The sequence below is a fragment of the Antechinus flavipes genome, chromosome 6, assembly GCF_016432865.1.
Source record: "Antechinus flavipes isolate AdamAnt ecotype Samford, QLD, Australia chromosome 6, AdamAnt_v2, whole genome shotgun sequence".
Classification (NCBI taxonomy): Eukaryota; Metazoa; Chordata; class Mammalia; order Dasyuromorphia; family Dasyuridae; genus Antechinus; species Antechinus flavipes.
The window spans coordinates 254,663,894-254,680,326 of NC_067403.1; the positions used below are offsets into that span (position 1 = coordinate 254,663,894).

General features: G+C 55.6%; 1 protein-coding gene across 1 annotated transcript; it reads right to left on the reverse strand.

Annotated features, from left to right (window-relative positions):
- Nucleotides 1-18: 18 nt before the first annotated feature.
- Nucleotides 19-7,100, reverse strand: LOC127541974 (actin, alpha skeletal muscle-like). Its single transcript, XM_051967372.1, has 7 exons — nt 6,993-7,100; nt 5,502-5,647; nt 3,878-4,202; nt 2,790-2,951; nt 1,654-1,845; nt 687-868; nt 19-464 (listed from the first exon to the last, which is right to left on the reverse strand). The coding sequence occupies exons 2-7, from the start codon at nt 5,628-5,630 to the stop codon at nt 321-323; spliced, it is 1,134 nt and encodes a 377-aa protein (XP_051823332.1). The 5' UTR covers nt 5,631-5,647; nt 6,993-7,100; the 3' UTR covers nt 19-320.
- Between the last annotated feature and the right edge of the window lie 9,333 nt (nt 7,101-16,433).

A 16,433-nucleotide genomic window follows, 5' to 3' on the forward strand; every position in this document is an offset into this window, starting at 1 on the left:
ATTGGATAATGGACGCTGTTTTTCTTTTCCAACACTTTATTGTGATATTGAAAATAGGTTGTTTCCCTTTCCCAGAAAGACCACTTGCCTTCCCCCGCTCCCACGCCAGAGTTATGGTGTAGACAGGTGCACGAGGGGAGGCCACTGGCGATGACACCGCCAAGAGCAAGAGGAAGGAGTCTCCCTTCACCACGGCCAGAGGCGGGGCAGCAGCTCAGCTGGAAAAGATGGCGGGTGCGTGCTTTGATAAGGCTGGAAAGAGGCAATGGGAACAGGGAAGGGCCAGGACCCCGGCGAGATGAGGCTGCGTGGCAGAGAGCTCAGAAGCATTTCCTGTGCACGATGGAGGGGCCGGCCTCGTCGTACTCCTGCTTGGTGATCCACATTTGCTGGAAGGTGGACAGGGAGGCCAGGATGGATCCCCCGATCCAGACGGAGTATTTCCTCTCAGGGGGAGCAATGATCTGAGGGAAGAGAAGAGATCGCGTGGGCTCAGCAAGCGCCTTCCTCGGGTTTGTGCGGGCCCGTGGATGATGCAAGCGGGGTGAGACTCCCTGGATCCCTTGGAGGCCTCCCAAAGCAGCCCCCTTCTTGGAGGCATCCCCGCCCTGCTTCTTGTCGGGCGCTCTCCTCCCCCCAACCGCCCCAGGAGTCTGCAGCCCCGCTCCCCGCCCCTCTCCCCCTACCTTGATCTTCATGGTGCTTGGGGCCAAGGCGGTGATCTCCTTCTGCATGCGGTCAGCGATCCCGGGGTACATGGTGGTGCCGCCGGACAGGACATTATTGGCGTAGAGGTCCTTGCGGATGTCAATGTCGCACTTCATGATGGAGTTGTAGGTGGTCTCATGGATCCCAGCGGACTCCATGCCTGGGAGAGGGGGACTGGAGGTCAGCCCTGGCCTGCTGAGTCCTGCGCCCCTCTCGTGCTCCCTCCCATTCCCAGGAGAACGGGCCAAGGGCTCTTTCGGAGTCTTCTAGGGAACGAGGGCCTGTGAGAGCACCAGCCGAAGCTGGGGCTGCCGGGGCTGCCGCCACCTGGGACGGCAGCAAGAACCCACATCTAGCGTCTCCCGGCTGCTCCCCGGACACCATGCGGGCAGTATGGGGAGGAGCTCATGTTCCAGCTGAAGAAAACACTCCAGTGAAGAGATCCGCCCAGCATCACAAACTGAGCTCCAGGACTTCTTGGTTCCAGTCCTTGGACTCCACCCCTCTGCCATGAGGTCGGACCACCACGTCCTCCTCAACAACAACAAATAGTCTCCCCTACAAGAGAAGGTCCTCCCAGGGAGGAGTGAAGAGGGATGCAAGGAACTGATTGATCAAGGTTCTGGCTGGACTGATCAAGGATTCCCATTCTGTGGATGAGAAACTGAGACCCTGAGAAGGAGTCAAAGGTCATAAAGATCCTTGATCCCACTCCAGATCCTCTGATCTTACCTCAGCCTCAGTTTCCTCATCCATAAAATGGCATGGAATATTTGTGCTGTCTCCATCTCGGGAGTTTACGTGGAAACCCGAGCTGGCATTTTACACACGGTGGCCGAGGGGACGCGGGCGGAGAGAAGGGGCAACGGGGAGGTTTCTGGGCGGGCTGTGCCCAGGCTGGCAGAACTGAGACGAAGGGAGCCCTCTCCCAGCCGGGGAACTCACCGATGAAGGAGGGCTGGAAGAGGGTCTCGGGGCAACGGAACCGCTCGTTGCCAATGGTGATGACCTGCCCGTCAGGTAACTCATAGCTCTTCTCCAGAGAGGAGGAGGAGGCGGCCGTGGCCATCTCGTTCTCAAAGTCCAGAGCCACGTAGCCTAGCTTCTCCTTGATGTCTCTCACGATCTCCCGCTCAGCTGTGGAGGGAGGGAGGAATAAACGGGTGAGAGGTGGGACAGAGACGGGCATCCTGGGAGTCAGCTCCTATCGGCCCCTAGGAAGAACCGGCCAGTCTTCTGCAATCTCCACTCAAAAGGAAAGAACAGGTGGCCAGAGAACCTGGGTTAAATACCACCCCAACTCCATGGTGGGAACTGAGACAAATCTTTCCCTCCCTGAACCTCAGTTTCCTCAACTGTTAAATGAGCCTCTCCCGGTTCTGGAACTGTGCATTTATGTTCGGTTCTTGGTTAATCCTCCCTCCACCCAATAATTGTAGCTGATTTAGCAACTTAATCTTATTTGAATCTTCCAACTCTGCGACCCCCCCCTGGATATAATGGAAGCTTCCGGAGGGCAGGCGGGGCACATCCCCATCCGGAGCCCCGAACCGACGCCCAGCCATCACCAATAAACACCCGTGTATCGGCCAGGGTGGCGGGTGAGAGAGGTCTCTGAATGTCAGGAAGACTGTTCTCTGAAGGAGGATTAGCTTTAGGATATCAGAGTTAGGGCTGGGAGGATCCTAGAAGTCATCCAGTCTGACTTTCCCATTTGACAGATGAGAAAACTGAGGCTTCCGAAGGGCGAAGTTACTGGGGCAAGGTGAAGGAAGTAGGTAGCAAATGGGTAAAGTGAGATTCGAATCCAGGGTCTCCAAATTTAGCCTTCCAACTCCCAGATCTGACACTTCAGTGGTTCTGGGAAGGAGATCCCGGCCGGTCCCAGGAAGGACTTCCTAGCGATCAGAGCTATTCCCAAATGGTCGAGAGGTAGTGAACTCTCTGCGGCTGCGGAGGTTCAAGGAGGGCTTTGGGGGCCAGTGCGGAGGGAGCGAGTGCAGGGGGAGGGGCGCGCGGGGGCAGGAGGGGCGGGGCTCCGGGCGGCCCGTGCCCCAAGTGGGGAGGGGCGGGGCTCTCACCCGTGGTGACGAAGGAGTAGCCACGCTCGGTGAGGATCTTCATCAGGTAGTCAGTGAGGTCGCGGCCTGCCAGGTCCAAGCGCATGATGGCGTGGGGGAGGGCGTAGCCCTCATAGATGGGCACGTTGTGGGTCACGCCGTCTCCAGAGTCCAGCACAATCCCTGTAAGGCACGGGGCACACAGACCCTTAGGGGCTCGCTTACACACACACACACACACACACACACACACACACACACTCTGTCACACACAGAGATACACACACACTCAAACACACACACACTCACATACACACACACACACACACACACACACACACTCACACACACACACATCCCTTCCCAGGGGATGAACCTGACCTCTGGGTACAGGGCGAGTAAAGGGAACGCAGAGGGGAGAGGAAAGGGACTGAGGGAGGCGCCAGAAGTGACCGAAGCGCTGTCTCTGGTGCTGGCAGAAAAGACTGGGAAGGGGAACTTTTGGCTGCGGGAGCCGGAGGGGTTTGGAGGGAGTGAGCACCCCAAGCTTTGGCTACAGGTCAGCGTGAACGTGCAAGACTATGGGGGGAACTAAGGAGAAGACAGCCTAAGAAAGGGGTCCTGGGGGCGGAAACCGTCGATGAAAGAGGGGGAGACCACTGAGGAGTCTGGGAGTGGCTATGTGGTGGGGTCCTGGGGATGGGCGCTATTGAGGAGGGGTCGTGGGCGGGGCTAGCGGCGTTGCGGGTGGGGACTCGGAGGGGTTAGCGGGTATGTGGGGGAGTATGAGATGGGAGCTATTGAGAGGCCGTGGGCGTGGCTAGGGGCATTGTGGGTGGGGCTCGGGAGGGCTGGGGTGTGGGGAGGATTCTGGAGATGGGAATACTTGAGGGGGTCGTGGGCGGGGCTCGGGGCGTTGAGGGCGGGGCTCGGGAGGGGCTGCGGGGGGGCGGGGTTCTGGGGATGGGAGCTATTGAGAAGAGCTGTTGGGGGGCCTGGGGGTGTGGAGTCCTGGATAGAGCCTGGAGCGCAGTCCTGGGCGGGGTCCAGGATGGGATGGGGACAGTTCCCAGGAGGACCTCAGCGGGGAGGGCTTCGGCCGTGCTCACCAGTGGTCCTGCCGGAGGCGTAGAGCGACAGCACAGCCTGGATGGCCACGTACATAGCCGGCACGTTGAAGGTCTCAAACATGATCTGGGTCATCTTCTCGCGGTTGGCCTTGGGGTTGAGGGGGGCCTCCGTGAGCAGCGTCGGGTGCTCCTCGGGGGCCACTCGCAGCTCGTTGTAGAAGGTGTGGTGCCAGATCTTTTCCATGTCGTCCCAGTTGGTGATGATGCCGTGCTCAATGGGGTACTTGAGGGTCAGGATACCCCTCTTGCTCTGAGCCTCGTCCCCGACGTAAGCATCCTTCTGGCCCATACCTACCATGACGCCCTGGAGACGGAAAAGGAGCCCGGCGTCGGAGGCGGTCCGGCGGGGAGCCCGGGGCGGGGGAAGGTGCTCCGGCCCCGCCCCGCCCGGCTCAGGCTTTGGAGCGGCAGCCGCCCCCCTCCGCGGCCCTCACGGTTAGGTTGGGGGTGTGAAGGCCGGGAGGAATCACGAGTCAGAGCGCCCCCTTTTTGAGCTTAAGAAGTGCTGTTACCCCGATCCCTCGGCTCATTAATGCAAATCTTATCCCCCCTTTTACAGACCAGGAAACTGAGAGCTAAAGAGGAGGCCGATGACTTATTTAAAGTCACACACCTAAGCTGCACCCACGCAGGGCCCTCGAGGTGCCTTCTCCTCTCCCGGCCTCCCTTCCATAAGAGTCAAAAGGGGTGAGGGAGGGAAGGGGAAAAGAGAGTACGGGGCTGGGGCGGGGACAGGACGGGAAGAATTCGGGGACAGCCTGGACTGGGACGGACTAGAAGGAGGAGGGAAGAAGGAAAAGGAGGAGAGGGAAGAGGAGGAGGAAGATGAGGAGGGGGAAGAGAAGGAGGGAGGAGGAGGACGAAGATGGGTAGGAGGAGGAGGGAGGGAGGGGAAGAGGAGAGAACAGGAGGAGGGAAGGAAAAGAGGAGGGGGAAGAGGAGGAGTAGAAGGGAGAGAGGAGGAAGAGGAGGAGTAGGAGGAGGAGGAGGAAGGAGGGGGAAGAGGAAGGAGGGGGAAGAGGAGGAGGAAGAGGAAGAGAAAGAGGGAGGGGGAGAGGAGGAGGGAGGGGAAGAGGAGGAGGAGGGAGGGGGAAGGAGGAGGAGGGAGAAGAAGAGGGAGGGGAAGAGAAGGAGGAGAAGGAGGAGGAGGAAAGAGGGGAAGAGGAGGAGGAGGAGGGGGAGGAGGAGGCGGGAGGGGAAGAGGAAGGGGAGGGGAAGAGGAGGAGGAAGAGAAAGAGGGAGGGGGAAGATGAGGAGGGAGGGGAAGAGAAAAGGGGAGGGGGAAGAAGAGGAGGAGGAGGAGGAGGAAGAGGAGGGGGAAGAGGAGGAGGGAGGGGGAAGAGGAGGAGAAGGGAGGGGGAAGAAGAGGAGGGAGGGGGAAGAGGCAGCTTCTGCTGCGAGGGCAGTGTTAGGTTCTCTGTCTCTGTCTCTCTCCGTATCTCTCCATCTCCCTCTTTCCCTCCGACTCTCCGCGGTCCCATCTCTTTCCATTCTAGTCTGTCTCTTTTTGTCTCTCTGACCGTCCCTGGGTCTCGTTATCTCTGAGTGTCTCTGCCGGTCTTTCTCCCTCCCGGCCCCTCCCTCCGAGCCCGGCGCTCCGTACCTGGTGGCGGGGCCGGCCCACGATGGAGGGGAACACGGCCCTGGGCGCATCGTCCCCGGCGAAGCCGGCCTTCACCAGCCCGGAGCCGTTGTCGCAGACCAGAGCGGTGACCTCGTCCTCATCGCACATGGTGGCGGCGGGTGTGGCTGCGGGAGAACGGGAGGAGTGGAGGGGAGGCCTGGCTGTCTGCCCCCCCCTCCGGGTGGGGCCCCCTGGAGCAGTCTGGGGGCAGGGGAATGATGGGAGGGGGCCTGGCTGAGCTCTTCCTCTTTACCCAGAGAACCTCTCACCCTCCCGGACTGAGGATTCCCTGTCTCTAGCCCCAGCCCCTCCCCCCCTAACCTTCCCATGGTGCCGAATCCTAGCTGAGGACTCTGGGGGAGCAGCTGCCCCCCCCCCCCAGCCCCATTCTGAGGGTAGCTAGTCCTGTTTGACAGGGCAGGAAAATCAGGTCTGGAGAGCGGGGAGTGACTGGCCACTAATAGTGGGAGAGGAGCCCCAGTCGGGATCCGAACTCAGGTCCTCAGCCCCCAGAGAGATCCTGTCCTTCTGAATGTGCTTCCCTGTGCCAGGACCATGAGGGAAGGGGGAGGAAGAGCATTCCGCCTGGCCGCCCCCCCATTTCCTACAATCTGTGGGCACTGACCCCCCAGCCCATCCTGACCCCCCAAAGCTCCCCCTTAGAAGGAGCTCCTTGAGGGCGTCTCTTTGCGCACCCAGTGCTTGGCTCGGTGCCCGGCACTCCCTACGCCCCCTGTGCTTGTTGACTGAATAGACTTCCCTCCCCCTCCCCCACGGCCCTCCCTCCATTCAGCTCTGGGGTGGACAAGGCCTAAACTCAGCTGTCTCTTGGGCCCAGCTGTGAAATTTGCTCCCTCGCCCTCCTCCCCTCCCTTTCCCCCTCTCCCCCTCCCTGTCTTTCTGTCTCTCCATTTCTTTCTTCCTCTCCATTCCCTCTGTCCCTCTTTTTTCTTCTCTCCTTTCTCTCCCTCTCCATCTTTGCCCCCTCTTTGTCTCTCTCCCTCTGCCTGTCTCTGTTTCTGTCTCTCTCTCCCTCCCTCTGTCTCCCCTCCCTTTGTCCTTTTCCCTCTTCCTCTCCATTTCTCTCCCTCCTTCCGTCTTTCCCTTCTCTCCTCTCCTTTCTCTTCCTGTCTTGCCCCCTCTGTCTCTCTGTCTCTGTCTCTGTTTCTGTCTCTGTGTTTCTGTCTCTGTCTCTTTCTTTCCCCCCTTTCCCTCCCCTCCCCTCTCCCTCTTTTTTTCTCTTTTCTCCGTGTCCTTCTGTGTGCGTGTACGTGTGTGTGTACGTGTGAGTGTGTACGTGTGTCTCCTTTGCCCGCTGACCACGCAGCCCTTCTGGGAGAATCTCGGGGCCTAGTTACGCTCCCCCGGCTCCCAGCTTTCCCTTGGCCCAGGTCAAACGTCCCGGGCCCCGTCTCCCGCCCCCCCCCAAAGGAGAAACCAGTGGAAGACCCGGCATTCCTAGATTCTTACCAGCTCCTGAGGACTCAGAAGTTCTGGGAGGAGAAACTGGCAGGTGGTCTAAGTCGGGGCTGCCCTGGGGTATTTATACCTGCGCGGTGGGGGAAGGGGAGGGCCGGGTGCTGCTGGGGCTACATTGGATCCCCTCACCCCTCCCTTGAGGTGGCAGTCTCAAGGGCTCCATATTTGGACAAGGTCCAGAGCAGCTGTCCAGCAGGGACCTTTCATGGGCAAGGCAAGGCTGCTAGGGTGGCTGTCCCGGTCTCAGCCCCTTGGCTCTGGCCACCCGTCCCTCCTGGGGCTGCTCCTGCTGGCCATTTATGGATAAACAGGGTCCTGGTGCGGGAGGGGGCTCGTCACGACCGTGCTTCTTGGGGGGACTGGGCTTCTGTCCTTGATACGGACATCCCGTGCCCCCTGACGTGTTTTTAGGGGACTGTTCCCGGAGCTCTCCTTTTCTTAGGGCCAGAGGGGCCAAAGACCATAGGGAGAAGACTTTAAAAGAGAAAGAGGGGGCAGAGAGAGGGAGGGCGGGCTCAGCCGGGAGCTCTGGGTAGGAAACGGAGGGCTGAGGCTGCTGGGAGCAGATTGGGGGGACTGGGGAGGCCAAAGCCAGAGCAACTCCCCTGGACTCAACTGACCCCAAGAGATACAAGTCCTTCTCCTCAGGGTCCCTTCCCCCAGCAGGGCCTCTGTGTAAGATGAGAAGGCAGTCACTGGCAGCCTCGGCAGGTGCCAAGAAGGCCCCGCTCCTTCCAAAAACGCCCTCCCCTCCCACCCCACGGTCCGCTGCCCGCCTGCAATCTCTCCATTCTTGCATGTGGTAGGAAATTAATAAATGCAGATCGAACCATATTCCTTTAGCTTCTCTCAGAGGACTCACAGATTAGGTCTGGAAGGGATCTGAAGGATAAGAGGCTCCCTGACACTTATCTCCATTAGGAGCAGTCTCTCCCTCTGGAAATCACTTTTTTGTTCATCTAGACCCCAGGTCTAGGTCCTGGGTCTTACACACACACACACACACACACACACACACACACACACACACGTCTCTGAGCTGGTGGGAGGCCAGCCCCTCTCTCTGTGCTGCTCTCTCAGCAATGTAATGGAGAGCAAAACCCTTGTATCAGCCTCCTCCCAGTTGTTAAAAATTTGATCTAGGTCTATCTCCTAGTAGGAAAACTCCATCCCCGATAGAGACGGACAGCCCCTCTGTAACGTACATCTGGATCGGGGGCTCTGAGAAGGGAAGTCACACTGTGTGCTTCAGGGGCAAGACCTGGAGCCAGGTTATCGCCTCCAAGGCTGCCCCTTGATGCCCTTCGCGCGCCATCAGGAGAATAAAAGTTCTCCCAGGGCCGGGGCTGTTGTCGTGCTCCTGGCAGTGCCTTGGGGAGATCTTCCCAAAAGGAACTCGGGAGTGTGAGGAGCTCCTGCCCAAACCTGATCTGTTTTAACCTGTGTGGTCTTTGGTCAATTCTGTCTCTCTCTCTGTCTGTCTTTCTGTCTTGTCTCTGTCTCTGTCTCTCTGTCTGTCGTCTCTGTCTCTGTCTGTCTCTATATCTCTGTATCTGTCTCTGTCTCTGTCTGTCTGTCGTCTCTGTCTCTGTCTTTCTCTATATCTCTGTCTCTGTCTCTGCCTCTATCTCTGTCTCTGTCTCTCTCCTCTATCTCTCTCTTTTTACAGCTTACACAGCCTTGGAGGTACCTTCCAGAACTCCATTTGTGATCCCGAGAGAAGAGCTGATTTCCCCCAGCTCAGAGACATTTTTTTTTAAGAACTGGCAGGGATGGAGTGTGTGGGCCGGGAGAACAGTTTGAAGCTATTATGATTAAAAAAAAAAAATATGACAAAGATCTCCATTTTTCTAACTCTTTGAAATTTCCAGATCAAATTTTTAACAACTGGGAGGAGGCTGATACAAGGGTTTTGCTCTCCATTACATTGCTGAGAGAGCAGCACAGGGAGAGGGGCTGGCCTCCCACCAGCTCAGAGACGTGTGTGTGTGTGTGTGTGTGTGTGTGTGTGTGTGTGTGTGTGTGTGTGTGTGTAAGACCTGGCAGGGATGGAGTGTGGGGGACCAGGAGAACAGTTTGAAGCCATTGTGATAAAAAATACAAATGACAAAAATCTCCATTTTTCTAACTCTTTGAAGTTTACAAATCAAATTGCTGACACCTGGGAGGAAGCTAACACCAGGGCTTTTGTCCCCATTGTACTGCTGAGAAAACTGAGGCCTAACGATAGCAAATGACTTGCCTGGAGTCCCCCAGTGAGAATGGATCAGGCCTTTGAGCCCTATCTCGCTGGACAGGATAATGAGAGACCCCCCCACTCCCCCCCATTTGGGACCCAGGGGCTCCCTGCTGTGCCTCAGGGCCCTCCACTGAGCCTAGGCTGGAGTAGCTCATGAGTCCTGGGGCACTCCCTGCCCAGGCAGGGAGTGGGGGGGAGGGGACCCCAGGACTTTGGAGGTGACCAGAAGAGGGAGGGGCGCCGGGCCGCTCCCCGAGTGGGAGCCGCAGATGCCAGGGGAGGCTCCCGGCCTCCAGAAGAGGCTGAGGGCAGCAAATATTAAAAATACCAAGGAGTCAGGGCCGGGGTGTGTATGGAAAGGGGTGGGTGAGCTAACGCCCAGCCAGGAATAGCCCAGGGGGCAAATGTGAGCTCTGTCCCTTATGAGGAAGCAGCAGGGCTCGGCGTGGAGGCGCAGCAGAGCTGTCCATCTAGGGAGATGCGAGGCGGGCGGCGGGGGCAGCCAGAGAGCAGCCTGGCCAGGGGCGGCGATTGGCGCGCGCCTGGGAGGGGCCGGCCGCAGCAGCTGGGGGCAGCCGGGGCCCGGGCCCAAGGCTTTTAAGGCCGGTCGGCTCCGGGCCTGGGGTCCCCAACCCCAACGTCCCCGCTCAGGGCTCGGAGGCCCGGGGAGCACCTAGAGGCAGTTTGTGCAGAGACTCCTGGGAGGGATAGAGCGGAGCTAATCTCCCGGGGAAGCCACTAATTAGAAGGGCCCGAGTGAAGGGAGATCAAGAAAAGCTTCTGTATAAAGTGGGATTTCAGCTGGAACTGTAGCCAGGAGCTGACAAGCCGGTGTTAGGGAGAGGCCGGTCCGGGCCTGGGACATGAGGAGGGACGGAGTTTCGGGCGGGGGGCAGCGGCTGGGCAAACGCCCAGAGTCTGGAGACGAGGGCTCTTGTGCGAGAAGGAGGTGTCGCTGAATCCCGAGGGGTGTCAGGAGCGAGGCCGAAGAATAAGGGGAGGGGGCCCCTGGGCTTTGAATGCCAAGCACAGAATCTTGTATTTAATCCTGGGGCCACAGGAAGCCCCTGCCCTGGAGATCACTGAGCAGGGGGTAACATGATCCGAGCTACATTTAGGAAGCCGGCTTTGGCGAATGAACCGGAGTGGAGCTGGGCAGGCTGAGCCGCGGGGTGGGGGTGGGGGGGGAGAGAAAGGGGGGGTTGGGGAAGTCAGGGACCGAAAGGCAGCTTGGGCAACAGCTGGACTGGGAGGGAGCGAGTGGGGGAGGGGTCGAAGGTGAGACTAGACTGTCAGCGGAGGAGCCTCGAGCATGGTGGGGGCGAGGAGGTCACAGGGAGAGAGACTGGGGGGAGAGGGGAGCTAGTTAGTCCATGTTGACTTTGATGGTATTTATGGGTCATCCGGGTCTACAGGGCGGGCGAGCCCTGAACACGTGTCCTTGAGAATCACGGCTACAGAGGTGACAACAAACACGGAGATGATCAACGGAACCACGGGAAGGGGGCCCGGGACAGAGCCCCGGAGGCACCCACAGGGGCAAAGGAGGAAGGAGAAAAAGTTAGGGCAAGAACCAGGAGAGACAGAGACACAGAGACAGAGACACAGAGGCAGAGACACAGAGGCTGAGACACAGAGACAGAGACACAGCGGCTGAGACACAGAGACAGAGACACAGCGGCTGAGACACAGAGACAGAGACAAAGATAGAGAGACAGATTCACTCTGAAAGAGACTGAGAAAAGGAGACAGAGAAATAAAGATAAAGAGACAGAGATAGAGAGATGCAGAGACCCAGAGACAGAGAGAGAGACAGAAATAGAGACAGACACATAGAGACAGAGACAGAGGACACAGAGATAGACAGATTCAGAGAGATAAAGACAGAGATAGAGAGATGGACAGACACCGAGACCCAGAGACAGAGATACAGACTCACACACAGAGAGAGAGACAGAGGAAACAGATAGACACAGAGATAGAGAGACAGAGACAGAGAAATGTCCTGAAAGCTTCGCAGAGAGGACGGAGGAAGGGTGGCCGCCACTGGCCAGGGCTGCCTAGAGGACAAGGACAATGAGGATGGAGACAAGGCCCGCGGATCTGGCAGTTAGGAGGGCCCCTTTGGAGGAGCTGCTCTGGCCGGGGGGGGGGGGGGGGAAGGGGACGGCGCTTCCCGTGGAGGGCCTGCCTTTGGTCAGAAGAGTTCTCGGCAGTGAGCGTGAGGTGGGGGAAGAGTTGGGAACTTCTGGGGGCTGTGAGTGAGTTGAGTGGAGAGGAGAAGGAGCTCTCAGTGACTCTCCCCGGGGGAGAAGGGGCTGAAAAGGAGCCACGAGAAATTGGGGGGCTTAAAAGGTGCGGGAACACCGCTGGGCTGAGTGGGATGACGAGTCGGTCAGGGGGATGGGACGGGATGGCCTTGCTGCGGTGAGAGCCCAGGGGGTCACAACACGCATCTGCGGCAGATCTAGGGGAGCCGGCGTCCTGATCCTCTCTGAAACCAGTGGCCCGCGGGAGCCAGGGAGAAGAGACGTGGCGGGAAAGAGCCGGAGCCGAGGCTGGTGCACAGGCCATAGGATAAGGGGTTAAGAGACAAGAGGTCTCCTAAGGGACCAGGAGGGAGGGGGAGGGGAGTTTAACCAGCTTTGGGGGGGGTGACCTGGGAAAGAGGGGCTGAAAGCCACTGGGAGGACGAGAACCAGGTCCTGGGCAGCAGAACAGAGGAAGAAGGGAATGAAACTGGCCGATGAGCTCGAAAGGAAAGCTGGGAGGTCGGGCTCCTGGCAGAGGTGGGGACGGCTGGCTCTGTGAGGGGGTCGGGGAGGAGGAGTCATGGGGAGCGTCTCCTCTTCTAGGGAGGAATCAAGACTCCCCACCCCCGAGCAGATCCAAAGCCTGCGGGGTTTTAATTGTACTTGAATGAAAACCTTGAGCTCATTGAAACGAATCTCATCGCGGTTCACTTGAGGCACTTCTGGTGCCCTTGTCTCTCATCACTAGGAAAGGTTTCGTGGGCTCACACCTGCTGGGTTTGGGTGAGAATCACGCCCACTAGTGACGTGCTTAGGACATGGGGAGTGTTCAGAAGTTCAGCTGAGACTGTGGAAAAGAGCTGACCCATGAGCGGCTCTGGAGGCCTTCCACACAGCATCTGATTGTGTGATGCTCAAGCCTCCTGTCTTAGGCATTCATCTCTTCCTTCCTTCCTTCCTTCCTTCCTTCCTTCCTTCCTTCCTTCCTTCCTTCCTTCCTTCCTTCCTTCCTTCCTTCCTTCCTTCCTTCCTTCCTTCTTTCCTTCCTTCTTTCCTTCCTTCCTTCCTTCTTCCTTCCTTCCTTCCTTCTTTCCTTCCTTCCTTCCTTCCTTCTTCCTCCTTCCTTCCTTCCTTCCTTCCTTCCTTCCTTCCTTCCTTCCTTCCTTCCTTCCTTCCTTCCTTCCTTCCTTCCTTCCTTCCTTCCTTCCTCCTTCTTTCCTTCTTCCTTCTTTCCTTCCTTCCTTCCTTCTTTCCTTCCTTCCTTCCTTCCTTCCTTCCTTCCTTCCTTCCTTCTTCCTTCCTTCCTTCCTTCCTTCCTTCCTTCCTTCCTTCCTTCCTTCCTTCCTTCCTCCCTCCCTCCTTCTTTCCTTCTTCCTTCGTTCCTTCGTTCCTTCGTTCCTTCCTTCCTTCCTTCCTCCTTCTTTCCTTCCTTCTTCCTTCCTTCCTTCCTTCCTTCCTTCCTTCCTTCCTTCCTTCCTTCCTTCCTCCTTCTTTCCTTCTTCCTTCTTTCCTTCTTTCCTTCCTTCCTTCCTTCCTTCCTTCTTTCCTTCCTTCCTTCCTTCCTTCTTCCTTCTTTCCTTCCTTCCTTCCTTCCTTCATTCCTTCCTTCCTTCCTTCCTCCTCCTTCTTTCCTTCTTCCTTCGTTCCTTCGTTCCTTCGTTCCTTCCTTCCTTCCTTCCTCCTTCTTTCCTTCCTTCTTCCTTCCTTCCTTCCTTCCTTCCTTCCTTCCTTCCTTCCTTCCTTCCTTCCTCCTTCTTTCCTTCTTCCTTCTTTCCTTCTTTCCTTCCTTCCTTCCTTCCTTCCTTCTTTCCTTCCTTCCTTCCTTCCTTCTTCCTTCTTTCCTTCCTTCCTTCCTTCCTTCATTCCTTCCTTCCTTCCTTCCTTCCTCCTTCTTTCCTTCTTCCTTCTTTCCTTCCTTCCTTCCTTCTTCCTTCCTTCCTTCCTTCTTCCTTCCTTCCTTCCTTCCTTCCTTCCTTCCTCCCTCCCTCCTTCTTTCCTTCTTCCTTCGTTCCTTCGTTCCTTCCTTCCTTCCTTCCTTCCTCCTTCTTTCCTTCCTTCTTCCTTCCTTCCTTCCTTCCTTCCTTCCTTCCTTCCTTCCTTCCTCCTTCTTTCCTTCTTCCTTCTTTCCTTCTTCCTTCTTTCCTTCCTTCTTCCTTCCTTCCTTCCTTCCTTCCTTCTTCTTTCCTTCCTTCCTTCCTTCTTCCTTCTTTCCTTCTTCTTCTTTCCTTCTTCCTTCATTCCTTCTTTCCTTCCTTCCTTCCTTCCTTCCTTCCTTCCTTCCTTCCTCCTTCTTTCCTTCTTCCTTCTTTCCTTCCTTCTTCCTTCCTTCCTTCCTTCCTTCCTTCCTTCCCTCCCTACCCTGTCCCCTTTCTCTTTCCCATTCCAATTTCTACCAGAAAAAGAGAAGAAAAACAAGGCCCTGGCAAAAACACACCCTCAAGTGAAATCAGTCCCTAAGTTCGCTGTCTGCATCTGCTTCGGCGTCATGGATCCATCATGTCTCTCTCAGGAGATGGGCAGCAAGTCTCCTTTTGATTTTTCTGGACTTCTGGATGCTTGGAGTCAAGTTTGAGCTGTTTAAAGTCCTCCTTATTTGAGCCACTCCCAGTGTCCCTCAGTCAGGAGGCAGTTCCATTCCCCTCCCCCAACTCTTTCTGCCCTTGGCTCAGGCCTCCCCTCCACATTAATGTTTCTCCAACTGCAGGAGCTCCTTGGACCTTCCTTCCATTTAGCCATTTGACATGTTAGCTTTTCCAAAAACATATTTACCTGAAAAGCACGGCAAGAGAAAATAAGAAAAACTCCTGACACTGGGAGGGAGTGTGACTCTCCCTTCCCCTTCTCAGTCTCTGGGAGGGAGCAGGGGCTCAAAGTCAGTTTTCATCAGTTTTCCTCAGTTTCTATGTCGGGTCATCCCTACAAACCCCCCTCGGATTCAGGCCCGGGCCCTCAGCTTGTCAGCCCTTGCGGAGCTGGCAGCAGCACTGGGGCAGGATCCTGGTTCCAAGGTCACCGTGGCGCGGCCTTCCAGGTCTGACGGCTCCACCACCTGTGCCCAGAACTGAAAAGGGCAGAACAGTCCAGGCCCGGGCCAGATCCCGGGGTCTGAAAGGGTTATCCGAGTTCAGGAGCACATGCCAGAGGTGAACGGGACTTTTTCCCCGGGATACTGCCAGGGAGGGAGAGACAGAAACACACAGAGAGAGACGGAGACCGACAGAGACAGAGGAAACCATCCAGAGAGGAGAGAGAGACACAGACACAGAGAGGGAGGGGAGGTAGACAATCAGAGACACAGAACAACACACAGAGAGACAGAAACAGAGAGACAGAGACAGAGAAAACCATCCAGAGAGGAGAGAGAGACACAGACACAGAGAGGGAGGGGAGGTAGACAATCAGAGAGAGAACAACACACACAGAGACAGAAACAGAAACAGAGAGACAGAGACAGAGAAAACCATCCAGAGAGGAGAGAGACACAGACACAGAGAGGGAGGGGAGGTAGACAGAGAGACAGTCAGAGACACAGAACAACACACAGAGAGACAGAGACTGACAGAGACAGAGAAAACCATAGAAGAGAGAGACACAGACACAGAGAGAGAGGGGAGGTAGACAATCAGAGACACAGAACAACACAAAGGGACAGAAACAGAGAGACAGAGACTGACAGAGACAGAGAAAACCATCCAGAGAGGAGACACAGACACAGACACAGAGAAAGAGGGATGGTAGACAATCAGAGACACAGAACAACAGAGAAAGAGAGAAAGACAGAGAGTGACAGAGACAGAGAAAACCAGAGAGAAGAGATAGATACACTGACAGAAACAGAGGCACACATACAGAGAGAAGCAGAAAGACACACAGAGGGAGACAGAGAGAGGAGAGAGAAACAGAGAGATGCGAAAGAGGCAGGTAGACACACAGAAGAAGAGAGACAGAGATAGAGACAGAGATAGAGATAGACAGAGATACAGAGACAGAGACACAGAGACACTGGTCTGGTGGGAGCTGTAAAGAGGCTGTATCTTTTACCGGAATTAAATCCCTATTGTCTCCCATATGGGGACTTCCTTCTTGGATGATGGAGGCAGGTACAGCAAAGCCCCATTACTTACAGGCCATTTTTTTTCAACATTTATTTAAAATTGTCAAGTTCTAAATCCTCTTTGTCCCTTCAGTCCTTCCCCTATCCACTGGAAGACAAAGGAGAGATCTATTACACACGCAAAGTCAGGCAAGATGTATTTCTCATAACATTTTGGGGCTGTTTTTATCATATAAATTGTTTTCTCTGGTTCTGAGCACTCTACTCTGCATCGCTCGATCCATATCTTCCCAAATCTCTCTGAAATTATCCATTTTATAATTTTTTTTCATTTTATAATTTCTTACACTATAATATTACTGCATCATATTTACATGTCACGATTTCATCTCTTCTCTAGTAGCTGACGCCCTATTAGTTTCCAGTTATTTCCTAAAACAATCATAGCTACTATAAAAATTTTAGAAACATTCTCTTTGGATTCTGGAGTTTGTTTCGCCTTCCTGCCGGTGCCACTGACTCAAAAAGATACAGAACTTTTGGTGATTTTGGAGCATACTTCCAAACTGCTTTCTACCATGGCTAGACCCGATTCACAGCCTCAGAACTCCCTTGGGGTCCCTGTTTTCCTGCTGCCCCTCCAATAAAAGTCATCTCTTGTCCATCTGATTATGGATCCACAGGGTTAATTTGTTTGCAATTTTCTTAATTATTAGAGATTTAGAGCATTTTTTGTTAGGGTTGTGAATAGCTTGAGTTTCTTCCTCAAAAACATCTGATTTACAAGCCATTCTCCAATTGATAAATGGTCAAAGGATACAGACAATTTTTGGAGGATGAAATTGTAATTATTTCCACTCATATGAGTGTTCCAAATCACTATTGAT